The 20,583-nt window shown below is 48.4% G+C and overlaps 1 protein-coding gene across 1 annotated transcript in view; it reads left to right on the top strand.

Annotated features, from left to right (window-relative positions):
• The window catches only part of cacna1ia (calcium voltage-gated channel subunit alpha1 Ia), a 195,013-nt gene that overhangs the window by 81,608 nt on the left and 92,822 nt on the right, over positions 1-20,583 (top strand). Inside the window, exons 9-14 of the mRNA XM_060849187.1 lie at positions 6,747-6,898; positions 10,677-10,862; positions 11,311-11,428; positions 12,947-13,102; positions 14,645-14,735; positions 17,280-17,455. Of these exons, the coding sequence (XP_060705170.1) occupies positions 6,747-6,898; positions 10,677-10,862; positions 11,311-11,428; positions 12,947-13,102; positions 14,645-14,735; positions 17,280-17,455 (879 nt within the window). The remainder of the gene's footprint in view (positions 1-6,746; positions 6,899-10,676; positions 10,863-11,310; positions 11,429-12,946; positions 13,103-14,644; positions 14,736-17,279; positions 17,456-20,583) is intronic.

Genomic DNA, 20,583 nt, shown 5'->3' with positions numbered 1-20,583 from the left:
TTGATTCTCTGAAAGTGGCCAGGCAACTTGAAACAGTTATTAACTAGATTTAAAGGGTCTGTGCATTTATAAATAAAGGCACATAGTTTAAAAGCAACACCTCTACAAATCATTGGTCAGGTCACATTCGGAGCATTATGTTCAGTTCTGGGCACCTCATTGAGGGAAGAATGTTAAAGCCCTGGAGAGAATGCAAAGGAGTTTTACGAGAATGATACCAGATATGAGGGATTTTAGATGTAAGGGAATATTGGAGAAATTGGGCTCGTCTCCTTGCAGCAGAGAAGATTAACAGGTGACCTCACTGAGGTGTTCAAAATGTTGAACAACTTTGACAGTAGCAAAGGACATTCTGTTTCCACTGACAAAACAGAAATTGCTGGAAAAGCTCAGCAGGTCTGACAGTATTTGTGGAGAGAAATCAGAGTTAACGTTTTGGGTCGAGTGACCCTTTCTCAGAACTGATAGTAGCTAGGAAAATGTCTTCTTATATGCAGAAGAGGGATAAAACTGAGACCTTTGCTGAGTACAGAACGTTCAGCATCAGAGAGCGCAAGGGTTGGAGGAGGAGATGGAGATAGACAGAAGGGGAGGAGAGGAAGGATCCAGAGGGCCATGTGTACCTCCATGGATTGCTTTTCCAATGATTTCTAGTTTTGTCTCTGATTTACAGCATCCTCACTTCTTTCAGTTTTTTATTCTGTTCCACCAGTTGGTATGTCAGTAACATGGGGGACACAATTTCAAGATTGTCAACAAGAGAACTCGGAGTGAGATGAAGAGAAACTTCCTTACTTCGCGAGATGTTGGGATTTGGAATGTGCTGCCTGGGAGAGTGGGGGAGGGGGATTCCACGGGAGGTTTCAAAAGAGAGCTGGATATATAATTAAAATTAGATGGCTACAGAGATAGGGCTGGAGATTGGGACTGGCTAGGTATGTCTTTTGGGAGCTGATGAGTTGAATGGCTTGCTCCAATCGTGTAACATTCTATGGTTCTAAGAATCTCTCTACCCTCTTCATGATGGATATCCAATGATCCTTGCTCCACAGCTCTCTGGGAACAAGAGTTCCAAAAAACACATGACCCTTTGAGAGAAAGCAATACCTTTTCATCTCTGTCTTAGATTAGAGACCTCCTGCTTTGAAACCTAGAGACAGGTGGAAAAGGAATAGCAGAGATTAGCACCGAAATGCCCTTTTCTGTGTTGGGTAGTGGTCTATCTGCTGTGTCGTTCCCGCGAGTGCTGCTTTCTATCTGATTCCCCGGGCATATTACAACCTTCGTTCAAACAACATAATTAAACTTTGAGAGAACTAGCCCTCTCGAAGGGACAGGGAGCAATTGCCAAGCAGGTATCAGAGGACTTGTTGCAATTTGTGCTGGCAATTAGTCATTCAACACAACCCAGCCAACATTTATTGTTCAGTTAATCAGCATTTTATGAGAATTTGATGAGCATTTCAAGAGAGTGGAAGCTGATGTGAAACAACGCTTAATTTACTCTTCAATGCTCATGTATTTTGGGCACCTCCCAGATGCACGAGAGGGAGGGATGGGGAGGGGTTTAGATGGGGGTGGGGGAGTTGGGAAGCAAGGGGAATTGTTCTGTCGACAAGGAGGATTTTAATAATGAGCTAATTTTCGGTTGGAGAAGGAGCTTATTAGCATATAGAATTGCATTTGAATAACAAAAACATACAGACATGGAAATAAAGCCCAGAACCTGATTGCGACAAAGACTGGCAGCATCTGTTGGCACTTTTAATAAACGAGTTTTGAAATTTGTGACAGGAATGTGGAGTATTTTTATCATCTGTGTTCATTGCTGTAGGGGATTAAAGCTTTACTTCCAACTGCGGCTGATACTATTTATAATGAGTTGTCATTCAAAACTAAATATTAACAGATGTGCAATTAAGGGACCATCTTAAAGTGACATTCACCTGGCATTAGGAGTGTGCACTGGCTCACAGTGAAGTTGCTCCTTTTATGCTTCAGATGTGATGCTCCATAATTAAATCCTCTGTTTTTTGTTGTTCCGTGCTGAGTTGACAATGGGAGCGCGGTTGGGATTCTTTTGTTAATGATCGAAGCCTTTGGCAACTCTGTGACACAGGACTAGAAACAGGCGGAATGGTACCTGGTCCCAGTGGGTTCAAAGTCAAGGGCAGGCTTCATAAACTTGACTTGTATTCCCTTCAAGTGTCGGAGTTCAATAATGTGTTTCAAATAGCAACACAATTCAGAAGGGTCGATATCGAGAGGCCAGAACAGGAGGATGTAATATTAGACTGGATTACAGGGAAAATAGGAAACATTTCCTCGCTCTGTTATTTTCCTGAGAGCAGCAGAGGATGAGGGGAGACTAGACTAAGTAACGAGATGCATGAATGGGGTTGACGGTCAGAACCTTTCTCCCCAAAAGTTGAAATGTCTAAAACTAGGGGGCATGCAGGAGACTGGGAAAGTTCAAAGGAGATGTGAGGGGCAAGTTATTTGCACAGAGAGTGATGGGAGTCTGGAACGTGCAGCCAGGGGTGGTGGTCGAGGTAGATACAATAGGGGCATTTAAGAGACTTTCAGATAAGCACATGAACACGCAAGGGATGGAGGGAGAAGGACCAAGGGCAGGTAGAAGGTTGGAGTTTAATTTGGAGTCATGCGGGCTGAAGGGCCTGTTCCTGTGCTGTACTGTTCCGTGTTCTGTGTTCCATTTTCAAGCAAGAGGTGGCTATTCAGAATTCTATGCTGGGAAGATCAGTAGATGCTGGGGGTTAGGTGAAACTTTTAAGGCTGACATTGAGGGATTTCCTGTCATTAAAGAACGTTGAGGAGTACCCTGAAAAGACAGGGAAATGGTTTTCAGGTGAAGGTCAGCCCTGATCTCATTGAGCCACTGAAAAGTTGACTCTTTCTCCACTCTGGGATGGAATTGCAGTCGGGTTGCTAAGGAGGTGGAACCACACTCATTGCAGCAAGAAATACCAAACTTGGATTTTTTTAGGTGGTGCTCTCACCATGACCTCAGGTCACACCTCAACGTGTCAGGGAGATAGCACCCAGCAAACACTTAAGCTGCAGTTGCATTGGGCAGAAATGAGAGCTGGGGTGCACACAGCAAGATCCCACAGTAGCAGTGAATAAATCAGCATGGTTGTTGCCCCATCACTGCTGACCTTTGCTGAGGGAGTGAGGGAAGGGGGTCAGCCAGCTCAGTTGGCTGGACGGCTGGCTTGTGATGCCAACAGGGTGGGTCCAATTCCTGCAAAGGCTCTTTGTGGGGCGGCACAGTGGCTCTGTGATTAGCACTGCTAACTCACAGCACCAGGGCCTGGGTTCAATTCCACCCTTGGGACGACTGTCTGTGTGGGGTTTGCACATTCTCCCCTGTCTCTGTATGGGTTTCCTCCCACAGTCCCAGGATGTGCAGATTAGGGTGGATTGGCCATGCTAAATTGCCGGGATCTGTAGGTTAGGTGAGTTAGCCACTGGCAATGCAGATAGGGGGATGGATCTGGGTGGGATGCTCTTTGGAGGATTGCTGGACCAAATGGCCTGTTTCCACACTCTGTGGATTCTACTATACTATGAAGGACTCTACCTCTCCCCTCACCTGAGGTGTGCTGACCCCTCAGCACCAGCTGTCTCTCCCTACCTGAGAGCAGCTGAGGGTCCTGTGGGACAACAGTGATGTCTCTGTTGAGAGAGGTAGTTCTTCTCTCTCTTTCTCAGGTGGCTGTCACTGTGGCTGTGTAGGAGCCTCTCCTTGGTAATACTCGGGACTGTTCGGGTAGCCATACGAGGGGTTTGCACTGAGGTCCCAATGACAGAAGGTGTCTGCACAGTGACCCTGGTCGGGTTTGATCATCAAGGGCCACCATTTTCTGTAAAGGTGTGGAGTTTCTCACAGGATCTTGAGGTCCTTGATCCAAAGGAAATCTTCCACCACCTTCCCACCCTCACAGACACCACTCCCACAACCCCCCACCCTCACAGACACCACTCCCCCACCCTCACAGACCCCACTCCTCCACCTTCCCACCCTCACAGACACCACTCCCCCACCCTCACAGACCCCGCTCCTCTACCTTCGCACCCTCACAGACACCCCTCCCTCACCTTCCCACCCTCACAGACACCACTCCCCCACCCTCACAGACCCCGCTCCTCCACCTTCCCACCCTCACAGACACCATTCCCCCACACCCCACCCTTACAGACAGCACCCCCCCACCTTCCCACCCTCACAGACACCGCTCCCCCACCTTCCTACCCTCATAGACACCACACCCCAACCCTCACAGACACTGCTCCCCCACCCCCCATCCTCACAGACACCATCCCCCCCCCACATTCCCACCCTAACAGATACCCCCCCAACTTCCCACCCTCACAGACCCCGCTCCTCCACCCTCATAGACACCACTCCCCCACCCTCACAGACACCGTTCCCCCACCCTCACAGACATCACTCCCTCACCCTCACAGACACCCCTCTCCCACCTCCCCATCCTCACAGACACGCTCCTCCACCCTTACAGACACCGTTCCCCCACCCTCACAGACACCGCTCCTGCATCTTCCCACCCTCACAGACCCCGCTTCTCCAACCTCATAGACACCCCTCCCCCACCTTCCCACCCTCACAGACCCCGCTCCCCCACCCTCACAGACACCCCTCCCCCACCTTCCCACCGTCACAGACACCGTTCCCCCACCCTCACAGACACCCCTCCCCTACCTTCCCACCATCACAACACCGCTTCCCCACCCTCACAGACCCCGCTCCTCCACCCTCATAGACACCACTCCCCCACCCTCACAGGCACCGGTGCCCCACCCTCACAGACACCACTCCCCCACCCTCACAGACACCACTCCCCCACCCTCACAGACACCCCTCTCCCACCTCCCCATCCTCACAGACACGCTCCTCCACCCTCACAGACACTGTTCCCCCACCCTCACAGACACCACTCCCTCACATTCCCATCCTCACAGACACGCTCCTCCACCCTCACAGACACCGATCCCCCACCCTCACAGACACCACTCCCCCACCCTCACAGACACCGATCCCCCACCCTCACAGACACCACTCCCCCACCCTCACAGACACCGTTCCCCCACCTTCCCACCCTCACAGACACCCGTCCCTCACCTCACCTCCCTCACAGACACCGTTCCCCCACCCTCACAGACACCACTCCCCCACCCTCACAGACACCACTCCCCCACCCTCACGGACACACCTCCCCCCACCGCCCCACCCTCATGGACACCGCTTCCCCACCCTCACAGACCACCCCTCCCTCACCCTCACAGACATCCTTTCTGTACACATCCCCCTGACTGATGTAAACCTAGATGCTGGTTGATCCTGTGCTCCTCCTCCCTAATCCATGGTGACCAGTTCAGCTACTGCCCACTCACTGGGCTATACCGAGCCAGAGACAGACATACCCCACTGTGAGATTGATGGCATTGGTATTCTCCTGAGCTTCAGGCCACCGACTGCATATTGGAGACTCCAGCTGGTATTCAATTACCACACCTTGGTGATTGGCTGGTGCTCATTATCGTCACTTTAATCAATGTGTTTCGACCCAACATCCAGGAAAGTAGGACTTTAACTCAGGCCTCCTGGTCTTGATGTAGGGACAGTACTGCTGCACCACAAAACCACCTCTGAAACATATCGTATATGGGATGGAGCGGACTTCCAAAGATGTTGGGAGAAAGAGTGAGCAGAAGGTGGAATTTATTTAAAATTGTTTAAGGATGTGCACATTGCTGGCAAGGCCAGCATCTATTGTCCAACCCTAATTGCCCAGAGGTCAATGAAGAGTCAACCACATGACTGTGGATCTAGAGTCATATGTCGACCAGACCAGGTAAGGATGGGAGATTTCCTTCCCTGAAGGACATTAGTGAATCAGATGGGTTTTTGCAAAATCAGCAGCAGCTACCATTATGTCAGCTGTTTTCTTAAATACCAGATTTTGTTTTTATGGAATTCAAATAGCACCGTCTGTCAGGGTTGGATTTGAAGTGTTGTCCTCAGAACATTAGCCTGGGGCTCTGGGTTCCTCACCCCGGGACAATATGATGAGGTCACCACCTCCCCACTGCATTGACAGCGAAGAGTTTGTTGATTATTGTGTGGGTAAACGTACATTCAGAGTTTGGGATTGAGAGGAAAAGCCAAAGAAACAATCCCAATCAAATTGAGCAGGGTTGGGGTGCTGATTGTGATGAGGAGATTGAAGAACTACAAAAAGGTTTGTAGAGAAACCTTACACGCGTGGCTGGGTTTAAAAAAGGGGTACTGCAAGGTCACAACCCTGAGTCAGATTATGGGCCAATGTTACTCCAGGAGCAATCCTGAAACTGGAGCTCAGACCCCATCATGACAATTAACACTCACCCCAGAAACAAACTTAGAGGAAACTCAAGACGTGTATAATCAAAGGGCCATCTTGAGAGTCATTGACACTGTTCTTTCCAAGTATATCATACCATAAGTAGCAGAAGTGGGCCATTCAACCCATCGAATCTGCTCTGCTGTTCAATGAAATCGTGGATGATTGAGAGAATAATGGCTTGAGAAGTGTACTTTAGGAATCATTCTTCATTAAAACCACTCCAATGGGTAAAGCCTATCCTCCGCTACACAAACTGAGTACAATTTGTTCATTGAGACCCTATTTCTCACCCAATTTCTCCTGTTCATTTCCTTTTAGCCCGAGGAGTTGACCCATGTCTTGGAAATCAGCAATATTGTATTCACCAGTATGTTTGCCCTGGAAATGATTCTCAAACTCACTGCGTTTGGATGCTTCAACTACTTGCGAAATCCTTATAATATTTTTGACGGCATCATCGTCATCATCAGGTGGGCAATGTGCAGTGAAGATGTGTTGAATATTCTCTGGGATTCATACAGTCATGGAGTCATATAGGAAACAGACCCTTCAGTCCAGCCAGTCCATGGTGACTAAGTTTCCCTATCTAAACTAGTCCCACTTGTCTGCGTTTGGCTCATATCCCTCTAAACCTTTCCTGCTCATGTGCCTGTCCAAATGTTGTCACTGTACCCGCATCTGCCACTTCCTCTGGCGGTTCATTCCAAAGAGCGCACGGAGCTGTGGACACATCCTCAGGGAATACCCAGAGGGACATTGCCATAGTCCCTACTGGTGGTAAGGGGATACTGCCTTCTTAAAGCAGCCCGTAAAGCGCAGCAGGTCAGACAGCACCTGAAGAGCAGGGAAATCGACGTTTCAGACTGGAGCCCTTCATCAGGAACGATTCCTGATGAAGGGCTTCGGCCCGAAACATCGATTCCCCTGCTCCTCAGAGGTGGTCTGACCTGCTGCGCAACACACTCTCAACTCTGATCTCCAGCATCTCCAGACCTCACTGTCTCCTTCTAAAGGCAGCCCCCTCACCCTGTCAGTGTGCAAAGGACACACTCCAAAGGTGGTCAATATCCAGGCTTGGCCTGAGAAGTGAAAGTAACGTTCATACCACACAAGTGCCAGACCATCTCCAATAAATGAGATTCTAACCATTACTTCTTGACATTCAATAGCATTACCATCACTGAATCCCCCACTATCCACATCCTGGGTGTTACCATTGACCAGAAACTCAACTGAACTCACCACTTAAACCCAGTGACTACAAAAGCAGGTCAGAAACTCGGAATCCTGCAATGATTAATTCACCTCCTGACTCCCCAAAGCCTGTCCACCCTCTACAAGGCACAAGTCAGGAGTGTGATGGAATACTCCTCAGTTGCCTGGATGGGGGCAGCTCCAACAACACTCAACAGGCTTGGCACCATCCAAGTAACAGCAGCCCCTGTTTGATTGGCACCACATCCAGCACCTTCATTGTTAACTCCCTACACCAGTGATGCACAGTAGCAGCAGTCTGTACCATCTACAGGATGCACTGCAGTAAATCACCAAGATCCCCTTGATAACCCCTTCAGAACTCCACAACCTCCTCCATCTAGAGGACAATGGCAGTAATACATGGGAACACCCACACCCCCCACAATCTCCTCTCCAAACCACTCACCATCCTGACTTGGAAATATATTACCGTTCCTTCACTGTGGTTCGGTCAAAATCTTGGAATTCCCTCCCTAAGGGCCTTGGGGTCAACCCAGAGCAGGAACTGCAGCGGGTCAAGAAGGCAGCTCACCCCCACCTGCTCAAAGGGCAACTAGGGACAGGCAATAAATGCTGGGCCCAGTCAGCGATACACTTATCTCATAAATGGATTTTTAAGAAGACTGACTCTCGCACGCTTTCTCACACACCCTTTACTTTTCATTCACATGCACTCTCCCACTCTCACTCCCACTCTCCCACTCTCACTCCCACTCTCCCACTCTCCCACTCTCACTCACACTCTCCCACTCTCCCACTCTCACTCCCACTCTCCCACTCTCCCACTCTCACTCACACTCTCCCACTCTCCCACTCTCACTCACACTCTCCCACTCTCACTCACACTCTCCCACTCTCACTCACACTCTCCCACTCTCCCAATCTCCCACTCTCACTCACACTCTCTCACTCTCCCACTCTCACTCACACTCTCCCACTCTCACTCACACTCTCCCACTCTCACTCACACTCTCCCACTCTCCCAATCTCCCACTCTCACTCACACTCTCCCACTCTCCCACTCTCACTCACACTCTCCCACTCTCCCACTCTCACTCCCACTCTCCCACTCTCACTCACACTCTCCCACTCTCACTCACACTCTCCCACTCTCCCACTCTCACTCCCACTCTCCCACTCTCCCACTCTCACTCACACTCTCCCACTCTCCCACTCTCACTCACACTCTCCCACTCTCACTCACACTCTCCCACTCTCACTCACACTCTCCCACTCTCCCAATCTCCCACTCTCACTCACACTCTCTCACTCTCCCACTCTCACTCACACTCTCCCACTCTCACTCACACTCTCCCACTCTCCCAATCTCCCACTCTCACTCACACTCTCCCACTCTCCCACTCTCACTCCCACTCTCCCACTCTCACTCACACTCTCCCACTCTCACTCACACTCTCCCACTCTCCCACTCTCACTCCCACTCTCCCACTCTCCCACTCTCACTCACACTCTCCGACTCTCACTCACACTCTCCCACTCTCCCCCTCTCACTCACACTCTCCCACTCTCCCACTCTCCCAATCTCCCACTCTCACTCTCACTCTCCCACTCTTCCACTCTCCCACTCTCACTCACACTCTCACACTCTCCCACTCTCCCACTCTCCCACTCTCACTCACACTCTCCCAGTCTTACACTCTCACTCATGCACACATTCCCACATGATAGATAGATCCATTTTTAGTTAGTACACAGCCCTTTAAATTGAGCTCCAATCTGTTTTACTACACGTATTGGACTGAATTTATTGTCCCGTGTACCGAGGCACAGTGAAAAGCTTTGTCTTGTGAGCAATACAGGCAGATCACAGAGTTAAGTAGGCAACCTTGCAAGGATGCCTGCCTTGAAGAAGTTTTCCTCCTCTCTCTACAAGAATACTCTATGCTACTTACTTTCTCCCCATTCCCACCCCCCTCTCATTTATCTCTCCACTCTGCAGACACCTTCCCCTATTCCTGATGAAGGGTTTTTGCCCAAAACATCAATTTTCCTGCTCCTCGGATGCTGCCTGACCTGCTGTGCTTTTCCAGCACCACACTAATCTAGACTCTGGTTTCCAGCATCTGCAGTCCTTGTTTTTACCACAGAGTTAAGTAGCATAGATAAGTAAATAATAGGTAAATAGCAACAAAACCAAAACACATGTACGTACAAATGTTAAGAGTTTGTGAGTCCATTCAGTATTCTAACAACAGTCGGGTAGTAACTGTTAGGAAACTGGCTGGTGCGTGTGTTCAGGTTCTGTACCTTCTCCCAGATGGTAGAGGTTGTAGAAAAGCATTGCCAGGGTGGCAGGGATCTTTGAGAATGCTAGTGGCCTTTCCTTGACAGTGGGCCTGGTAGATGGATTCTATAGATGGGAGGTTGGCCTTTGTGATTATACGATTATAATCCCAAATACCTTGTATTATAGGATTTCAATGGGGTGGAGGGGTGAATAGCATTCTCTGATCCCATGCACTAACTGCTAGGGTGACAGCTTTAGTGAAATTCTTTCTCGCTGCAAGGGATTTCGAGGAGGTTATTTTGCAGATTGCGTTTAGAATGCAGTCATTTGATTTGAGAAAACTCCGAACTGTTGACCAGGTTTAACAAAAGCTGCATTTGTGTAGCGCACAGAACATCCCGAAGCATTTTACATCCGACCTGCATTTAGAGGTTTGGTCACTGTCATAATGTAGACAAGCCTGCAGCCAACTTCAGCGCAGCAGCACTGCCTTAATGTCCAGGTCATGTGTCTTAATGACGGGGTTTGTGGGATAAATATTGGTCAAGCCACTGCGTTCTCATGCAGACAATCAGTGACAATAAAACTGGAGCCAGTTTCACCTTTGGGTTCTAGAATTTGAGTTTGTTGTGCTTCGATAGATCCCTTTGCGTCTGTAATAAAGAGTGTGACTCCCAAAGGGTAATATTGTGAGCCACGTGGAAATATTCGGGCGTATTGCTGACCCCTCTTTCTCTGGGCAGTGTCTGTGAGATTGTTGGACAGTCAGATGGGGGCCTCTCGGTCTTGCGGACCTTCCGGCTCCTCCGGGTGCTGAAGTTGGTGAGGTTCATGCCAGCTCTCCGCCGTCAGCTCGTCGTCCTCATGAAGACAATGGACAACGTCGCCACCTTCTGCATGCTGCTGATGCTCTTCATCTTCATCTTCAGGTAGGCTGGAGCATCCCAAAATCCTCACCCTTCCCTTCCAGGGTTAGCGAATTGGCTTGACCGTTGGCTATTTGGCCTTTCCATGGCGATGCGCTGCAGTGAGCCCAACACAAGGGGCTAAAAGACACTTCCTATCGGCACAAAGCAACATCAAACCTCACAAAACATGTGATTGGGAATTATAATTACGCATTAGGTTCCAAGGAGGTTCAGCTTAGCTGCATAATTGGATGTGAAGATTATGAAAGAAAATAAAGCAAATTGCTGTGACTGTTGGACACCCAATCTGCACACTTCAGGGAATGAGAAACTGGTGCTTTAATTGACTAAGTGAAGGAGGAAGCAGATGGGGTTGATCTTAATCTGCAAAGCATTTAGTAGCACTTAATCGTTTCAATTTCTTGCTGAAATGAACTTTAACACACTGCCTATCTCTCCTTTTCTCAAGCATACTGGGAATGCACATATTCGGTTGCAAATTTAGCCTGAAGACCGATGGTGGGGATACTGTTCCTGATAGGAAGAATTTTGACTCTCTTCTCTGGGCTATTGTCACAGTTTTTCAGGTCAGTTTCCTGAACAGTAGGTGTGGGTGTTCTGGGCAGCCCACAGGAACTTGGTTAAAGTAAACTAGCAGCTGGTTTTAGTTCTGTAAATAAATCGAAGGAAACCAGGAAGGTCAGATCATGTGACCGTAAGGTGTAGGAGCAGAAGTAGGCCATTCAGCCCATCAAATCCCCTCCGCCATTCATAGAGACATAGAGTCATAGAGACAAAGCAATGTGCAACATGAGAAACAGACCCTTTGGTCCAACTCATCCATGCCGACCAGATAGCCTAAATTAATCTAGTCCCATTTGCCAGCATTTGAACATATCCCTTTAAACCCTTCCTTTTCATATACCCATCCAGATGCCTTTTACATGCTGTAATTGTACCAGCCTCCATCATTTCTTCTGGCAGCTCATTCCACACACGCACCACCCTCTGTGTGAAAAAAGTGCCCCTTAGGTCCCTTTTAAATCTTTCCCCTCTCACCTTAAGCCTATGCCATGTAGTTTTGGACTCCTCCAACCTTGTCTATTTACCCTATCCATGCCCCTCATGATTTTATGAACCTCTATAAGGTCACCCCTCAGTCTCAAACGCTCCAGGGAAAACAGCCCCAGCCTGTTCAGTCTCTCCCTGTAGCTCAAACCCTCCAACCCTGGCAACATCCTTGTAAATCTTTTCTGAACCCTTTCAAATTTAACCACATCTTGCCTATAGCAGGGAGACCAGGACTGAATGGAGTATTCCATAAGTGGCTTCACCAATATCCAGTACAACCACAACAACTCCCACACTCAATGCACTGAACCAAATACCTTCTTCAAATGAGACCCTACTAAACCCAATTAAAGATAAAATGTCCCAAATACACTCAAATGCAACTCAGAAGCAGGTATTGTCACAGGTGAGTGAAACAGAGAGGAGGGTCTTCAGTTCTGTTGGGCCTCCTGATCTCCGACGATTCCTGTTGGAGCGATCTATTACTTAATGCCAGTATCAGTGATCTTAGTGTAAATTAGTTTCTTAGTAATTTTTTTGTCTTAAAGTTACTTATGGGATGTTGGCAAAGTTGGTGCCAGGGACCCGGGTTCGATTCCACCCTCGGGTGACTGCAAACCCCACACAGACACATTCCCCCCATGCCCGTGTGGGTTTCCTCCGGGTGCTCCGGTTTCCTCCCACAATCCAAAGATGTGCAGGTGAGGGTGGGTTGGCCATGGGAAATTTCCCATGGTATCCAGGGATGTGCAGGCTAGGTGGGTTAACCATGGGACATGCAGGGTTACAGGATGAGGTGGGTCTGGGTGGGATGATCTTCATGAGAGGGAGTGTGGACCTGTTGGGCCGAATGGCCTGCTTCTACACTGTAGGGATTCCATAGGGATTCCATTGTATGATTTTGACTGTGTTCCACACCATGTGCCAGTCTGTAGTTGAGTGGTTAACTCTGGGTGCACTGTGACTATCACCTCTGTGGGTTGTGAAGGAAATTTGAAGCTTTGTGTTTGTCATACCCCTCCCACCCTGTGCAGATTCTGACCCAGGAAGATTGGAACGTCGTGCTTTATAACGGAATGGCCTCCACCTCACCCTGGGCTGCTTTGTATTTTGTGGCGCTGATGACCTTTGGCAATTACGTGCTCTTTAACCTTTTGGTTGCCATCCTGGTTGAGGGTTTCCAGGCTGAGGTAAGTGCACACCATCTTCCCACTCCTCCCCATGTTCGCCCAGGAAATGTAGGGAGGACCTTTAAGAGGTCCGGTTACGGTTCGAGGTTTGTTGCCGTCAGCTCTGGATTCCCTGGGATTGAGACCATCATCTCCTCTCTCCAACGCCCACCAGCATCCTTTCAGCAGGTCAACGCTGAAAATGTGTTGCTGGTCAAAGCACAGCAGGCCAGGCAGCATCTCAGGAATAGGGAATTCGACGTTTCGAGCATAAGCCCTTCATCAGGAAGCAGGTCAACCCAAACACGCCTATCCCTGCTCCTTCTGGGATCCAGGCACATGACAATAAACAGCACGAGGGAGTCATGGAGTGAGTAAGTGTTGTCGAGGGTGATTGGCACTGTTTCGGATCACTGAGCGACCCACCCTGCATTGCTTGGTCATTTTTGTCACGGTTGGTATTTTGAATCCATTTTCTCAGACAAGAAAGCTTGAGATTTGTTGAAGGTTCTCACCTCAAATTACAGATTCAATTTTCTTGAGCAGAAGGGAATGACACAGTTTTTATTTGGGCCAGAACTGTTGGCAAAATGATGCATTATGTCAAAGTTTATCAGCTGATCAGATGCTTCACACAGTGGCTCAGTGGTTAGCACTGCAGACTCACAGCACCAGGGACCCAGGTTCGATTCCAGCCTCAGGCGACTGACTGTGTGGAGTTTGCACGTTCTCCCTGTGTCTGCGTGGGTTTCCTCCAGGTGCTCCGGTTTCCACCCACAGCACCAAAGATGTGCAGTTTAGGGTGGATTGGCCATGGGAAATTGCTCATAGTGTGCAGGATGGGCAGGCTCAGGTGGTGTAGCCATGCAGGATTACATGGATAGGATAGAGGGGTGAGTCTGGGTGGGATGCCCTTCAGTGGGTTGCTGTAGAGTCAATGGGCCAAATGGCCTCTGCCCATATGTAGGGAGTTCTATGAAATACCCGTTTAATGGGGAGTCACATAGACTGTCACTACCATCTCCAATAGACAGGCCTCGCACCTAACCTGATGAGTTGAGGGTGAAGAGAGCTGAAACAAAACAGGTCTCAGTTGAGCAATGTTCAGAACACAACTGCAGAAGGAACAATGTACATTGCCATAGTGCCCATCACATCCCAAAGCACTTCACAGGCCAACAAGGCCAATATTAAGGTGTTGAAATTCTTGGGGAGGGGCAGCAGCCAGAATGTGCACAGCAAGATCTCACAGACAGCAGTGCAATAGTGACGAGATCACCTGGGTTTAGCGCAGCCGCTGGACGGAATAAATGTCAGCCTCAAGAGTCAGGTATGGCTCAGCGGTCACAGTAAGGGAGTCGATACCCCAGGTTAGAAGCCAGAGAGGAACATTGTGGAGGGTGATTGGCGCTGTATCGGACCACTGTGTCACTCCCCTGGCATTGCTCGATCATTTTGTATTGTGATTAAAGTCATTCTCAAAGATGACACCAGCTGGAGGCTTGTTCCCATTTTCACCTCAAATCACAGGTTCAATTTTCTTCCACTGTACTTACCCATCAGGGAGATGCCAACAAATCAGACTCGGAGGAAGAACAAACTTCAACAAACTTGGAAGACTACGAAAAGATCAAAGAAATGCATTACTTATCAGGTACAGAGCAAACCAGGAACTGTAATAAAACTGGGCAAGTGTATTCCATTCGTGGTGGAGATGTTTTGATGAAGTAGATGAGGAGGAACTGTTTCCAGAGGTACAGGGTGTCAGTAACCCACAGGGCACGGATTAGAGGCAATTGATAAAAGAACCGAAGGAATTGGGGAAATGAGAGAATATATTTTAGAGTTGCTGCAAAAAGATTAATCTTTTAAAGCTGTTCAGCTTGTTTGCATCAGGACAATTTGCAAGAATACCAATTCAAGGGGAAATTCATCAGTTAAACTGTATGAGAGGAGAGAGGTGATAGGTCGGCAAGTGTAATCTGACTAATAGAGGGGTTGCCATGAAAACAGCACTAGAGTCAGAGGCTCATACAGATGGACAGCACAGAAACAGACCCTTCGGTCCAACTCATCCATGCCGACCAGATATCCTAAATTAATCTAGTTCCGTTATCCAGCACTTGGCCCATATCCCTCCAAACCCTTCCTATTCATATCCCCATCCAAATGCCTTTTAAATATTGCAATTGTACCAGCCTCCACCACTTCCTCTGGCAGCTCATTCCATACACGTACCACCCTTTGTGTGAAAAAGTTGCCCCTTAGGTCTCTCTTATATCATTCCCCTCTCACCCTAAACCTATGCCCTCTAGTTCTGGACTCCCCGACCCCAGGGAAAAGACTTTGTCTATTTATCCTATCCATGCCCCTCATAATTTTATAGACTTCTATAAGGTCACCCCTCAGCCTCCACGCTCCAGGGAAAAAAGCCCCAGCCTTTTCAGCCTCTCCCTGTAGCTCAGATCCTCCAACCCTGGCAACATCCTTGTAAATCTTTTCTGAACCCTTTCAAGTTTCACAACATCCTTCCGATACTAATTAATGATAATTGTTAGTTAACTGTCAAGAGTGTATTGCTGGAAAAGCACAGCAGGTCAGGCGACATCTAAGGAGCAGGAGAATCAATGTTTCAAGCTTTTACCCGAAACGTCGATTTCGCTGCTCGTTGGATGCTGCCTGAACTGCTGTGCTCTTCCAGCACCACTTGATGGGCTGAATGGCCAGCTTCCACACTCTTGGGATTCAGTAATGTTTGTGAGAATTGGGCCTAGCAGGAATCCCATGATAACACAGCCTATTTGGGTAGATATGGTGTCTCCCCTTTTATACAACACTAATTCCAGACTTCCCCTTAAAATGGTGTTTTTACTCATTATCCTGACGATTGTAAGATAAGAATACTCAATAAATTCTTTTCTCACCAATACCAAGCGTACTTTTATGTAACCCATTTCTGTGTTTTTGGACTTTTTTATTTTTTATTAATCAAGGGTGTCACTGGCTGGACCAACATTTGTTGCTCCTTCCCTTAGTGACCATGTGGGAATTTCAGAGGCTGTTTATAGTCAACCACATTGCTGTGGCTCTGGAGTCACATGTAGGCCAGACCGGGTGAATAACAGCAGATTTTCTTCCCCAACAGATATGACTGAATCCTCTGGATTTATAATGATAATTTCTATCATTACTGGAACCAAGTCATGGTCTAACAGGTTTATTTGAAATCACATGCTTTGGGAGCACTGCTGATGAAGGAACAGCACACCAAAAGCTTGTGATTTCAAATAATCCTGTTGGATTATAACCTGGCATCATGTGACTTTTCTCTACCCGAGTCCAACACTGGCACCTCCACATCATTACTGGGACTAGTTTTGAATTCCAAATATTACAAAATCAGATTAAATATCATCAGCAGCTGGTTGTGGTGGGATTTGAACCATGTCCCCAGCATTCAGGGTGAGAGCACAAGTCTGCAATGCTATTGATTCCCACAAAGTGTGCTGTCTGATAGGGCAGTTTCAACAGTCATTTTGAGGGGAGAATTGGATAAGTGTCAGAAAGAGGGATGTGGGAATAGAGCAGGGGAGTGGGAGCAATTGGAATGTTTCACCGTGGAAGTACAATGGCCCCCTTTCTGTGTGGTACGGCGCCATGAGAATTCACCACATTACCAGGCTCTAATTTACACTGTGCCTTTTGCTAGTCAGGCCAAACCAGGATTAGACCATAGCAGCAGGTGCAGGCCATTCAGCCCATCAAGTCGGCTCCACCATTCAATGCGATCATGGCTGATCTAATAATCCTCAACTCCCATTTTCCTACTTTTCCCTCCTAACATTATTGATTAAGAGCTGTCTCTCTCTCTCTCAGGGTAGGTCTTGTGGATATGTTTTAATCAACCTGTTTTAACACATGTCAGGGCAGATGGGACTTGGACCCAGACCTTCTGGCCCAGAGGTAGGGACAGTGCCACTGTGTAGTTTAGAGTGCTGCTGGAAAAGCACAGCAGGTCAGGCAGCATCTGAGGAGCAGGAGAATTGACATTTCGAGCAAAAGTCCTTCATCAGGAATCAGTGCCACTGTGCTCTGACAGCTTGTCGAATTTGCTCCACCGATGGGGTCCGTCTGGTGCAGGGAATCCTGGGACAGTGTCTCACTGCTGTTTCTCATCTTCCTTTTTTCATGAACGCAGAGCTGAAAGCCTGTTCGATTGCCATGACTCCCAACGGGCATTTGGATCTGTCTCCTCAGAATCAGTCTGTAGGATCGAGGAGTTCACTCCAACTGGAAAACCCCTACATCCCTACAGGATCACGGAAAAGCAGCGTGACCTCACTGACCCGTGTCAACTTTGACCAGAAGTCGCTGGTAAGCTCTTCACTTGGCAGCTGAGTAGCCACCCTTGTCCAGAAAGCGTTGTTGGGTGGGTCCTGCGAGGGTATGTGCGACCGCTGTGAGAGTTATGAATTAATCTCTCCCTGGGTTACCGACGGATGGCCAACTCTAATTGGACACGTTGCAGGAAGTTTTGCCTCATCTGGTACAAACTCAATGGGCCAACGGACGTTTCTCTGTGACTCTGTGACCTCCAAATGCCCAACCCCTCACCCTCCCTGCCATTGCTTGTACACCATGTCCATTATCCTGGTGTTTTACTTTCCTGTCCAATCAGAAAGCCAACATCGGCTCTGATGGTTCTTGACTGTTAGTCAAACCAGCCTTCGTTCACACACTCCTCTCCCATCTCCCATATATTTAATGTTAGCAAAAAGGTTTTAAAGTTCCCCTCCGAGCTGCTCACCATCCTGACTTGGAAATTTATCGGCGTTCCTTCAGTGTCGCTTGGTCAAGATCCTGGAATTCCCTCCCTAAGGGCATTGTGGGTCTACCCACAGCAGGTGGACTGCAACGGTTCAAGAAGGCAGCTCACCCCAACCTTCTCAAGGGGCGGTACGGTGCCTCAGTGGTTAGCACTGCTGCCTCACAGCACCAAGGTCCCAGGTTCAATTCCAGCTTTGGGTGACTGACTGTGTGGAATTTGCACATTCTCCCTGTGTCTACGTGGGTTTCCTCCGGGTGCTCTGGGTTCCTCCCACAGTCCAAAGATGTGCAGGTCAGGTGAATTGGCCATGCTAAATTGCCAATGGTGATAAGTGCATTAGTCAGAGGGAAGTGGGTCTGGGTGGGGTTTAGTCTTCGGAGGGTTGGTGTGGACTTTTGGTCCGAAGGTCCTGTTTCCACACTGTAGGGAACCTAATCTAATCACTGAGGGACAGGGCAATAAATGTTGGTCTGGTCACATCTCAGGAATGAATAAAGAAATATGGTCCTTGTCCTATTGCAAAGCCTATGACTGACAGGTAACAAAGGATCAACTTCAGTTTCGATGCATGCCATGGTTGAACAGCCAATCAACCTCACATGAAAACGAGGTGCTTGAGCAAGAGAAATAACGCGTTTACCGTTAGCCGTTCTCACACCCTTTGAAGGTGAGAACTGCAGGAGCACAGCCCCATGCTGGTCAACTTTAACCTTGCCTAGTCAGTAAGAACCAAACGGTAGCACTTTGAAAAGCAAGCTATTTATTGGCCTATAACTAAACCATCTGCTGACAGTTTAATCTGCAAGCGTCTGTTTGTGAGAGAGATGACACACACTTATGAAAGTGCTCTGGTGGCCATAGCCATCACATCCTGGGGCAGGGTCCTGAGGCAGGGTCCTGAGGCAGTGACACCATCACTGTGCCTGTGTGCCCTACAGTCAGTTATTACAAATGGCAAAAACAAGATCAGCCTCCCTCCTGCCTTTCACTCTCGTTAGCGCGCTCCACGGTGATCACGTACCTTGTGCAGGAGGACGCTGACTCAATCTGTGCACAGCAAGCTCCCACAAACAGTCACAAGGTAATAACCAGATAACCTGGTTAACAGGGATATTGGTCGGGGGAGAACTGGAAGTATCCTCTTGCTCTTCTTCAAATTAGTAACCGAGGGGCCTCCTCAGGAGACTGACAGAGTCATAGCATTTTACAGCACAGAAAGAGGCCCTTCAACCCATTGTGGCTGTGCTGGTCATCAAACATCTGTCTGTTCTAACCCCATGTTCAGGCACTTGGTCTGTAGTCTTGTTTGCTATGGCAATTCAAGTGTTCCTCTAATCACTCCCTAAGCTTCTCTGGGGCGGCATGGTGGCTCAGTGATGAGCACAGCTGCCTCACAGCGCCAGGGTCCCTGGTTCAATTGCAGCCTCAGGCGACTGTCTGTGTGGAGTTTGCACATTCTCCCCGTGTCTTCCCGCAGTCCAAAGATGTGCAGGTTAGGTGAATTGGCCATGCTAAATTGTCCTTTAGTGTTGGGTGTATTAGTCAGGGGGAAATGTAGGGGAATGGGTTTGGGTGGGATGCTCTTCGGAGGGTCGGTGTGGACTTGTTGGGCTACACATTGTAGGGAATCTAAGCTAAATGTCTCTATGGTTCCTGCCTCTACCTCCCTTTCAGGCAGTGAGTTCCATATGGTGAAAAATTAGTTTCTCCAATTCCCTCTAAAATCTTCTACCCCTTACCTTCAAACCTGATTATTGGCTCCTCTGCTAAGAGGAATCATCTCCCCCATATTTAGCACGACCACACCCTTTATACTTTTGTATATCTCAGTCTGATCCCCCTCAACCTTCTGTGTTCTAAGGAAAACAATCCCGGCCTATCCATTCCCTCTTCCTCACTGCATCGCTCCAGCCCACGGAATATCCCGGTGAGTCTCCTCTTCACTCTCTCCAGAGCAATCACATCCTTCCAATAGAGTGGTGACTACAGCCGTGCACAGTGCTCCCACTGTGGCCTAACTAATTTCTTACATAACTCCACCATAACATCCTCGCTCTTGTATTCAATACCTCAACTAATAAAGGCAAGTATCTCATATTCCTTGTTAATCTCACTATCTACCTGTTTCCCCTCCCTTCAAGGACAGACTAGTGGCTAAAATGATACCAAGAGCTCAAAGGGTTAAGTTTCTATGAACAGGTTACATGGACAGAGTTTGTATTTGTTCCATTACAGAAAATTACTGATCAGTCTGATTGTGAAGACGATTGAAGGATATGATGAGATAAAGAAAGGAAAACTATTTCCCCTGGTGGCCATGGGTGGGGATGTCCACATTGGGGTCAGGGGGAGTGTCCAGAAAAGGGGGAGGTGGAGCTTTCACCTTTGAATCAGGGGCCTATGCAAGGGTGATGTCAGGAAACTCTTCCTCACACTGGGAGTATTTCCAATGCAGGTTTTCCATTGCCTTGAAGGATCTGCAGACTTGTACACAAATGTCCCTCTGATCCTCCCGTACACCTGAGGGTCCTGTTATTCATCATCTACTCCCATTCCTTGCCACTCCTCCCAAAAATGCCTCACTGGACCTGCAGTTAATGCTTCGCCTGAAGGACACAGTGCAGCGTTCCCTCGGTACAACAATGGGAGTGACACCTCAGCCAAGCCCAGCCCA

This window comes from Hemiscyllium ocellatum, chromosome 33 (genome assembly GCF_020745735.1).
Source record: "Hemiscyllium ocellatum isolate sHemOce1 chromosome 33, sHemOce1.pat.X.cur, whole genome shotgun sequence".
Taxonomy (NCBI): Eukaryota; Metazoa; Chordata; class Chondrichthyes; order Orectolobiformes; family Hemiscylliidae; genus Hemiscyllium; species Hemiscyllium ocellatum.
This window is presented reverse-complemented; position numbering and strand designations above follow the sequence as displayed.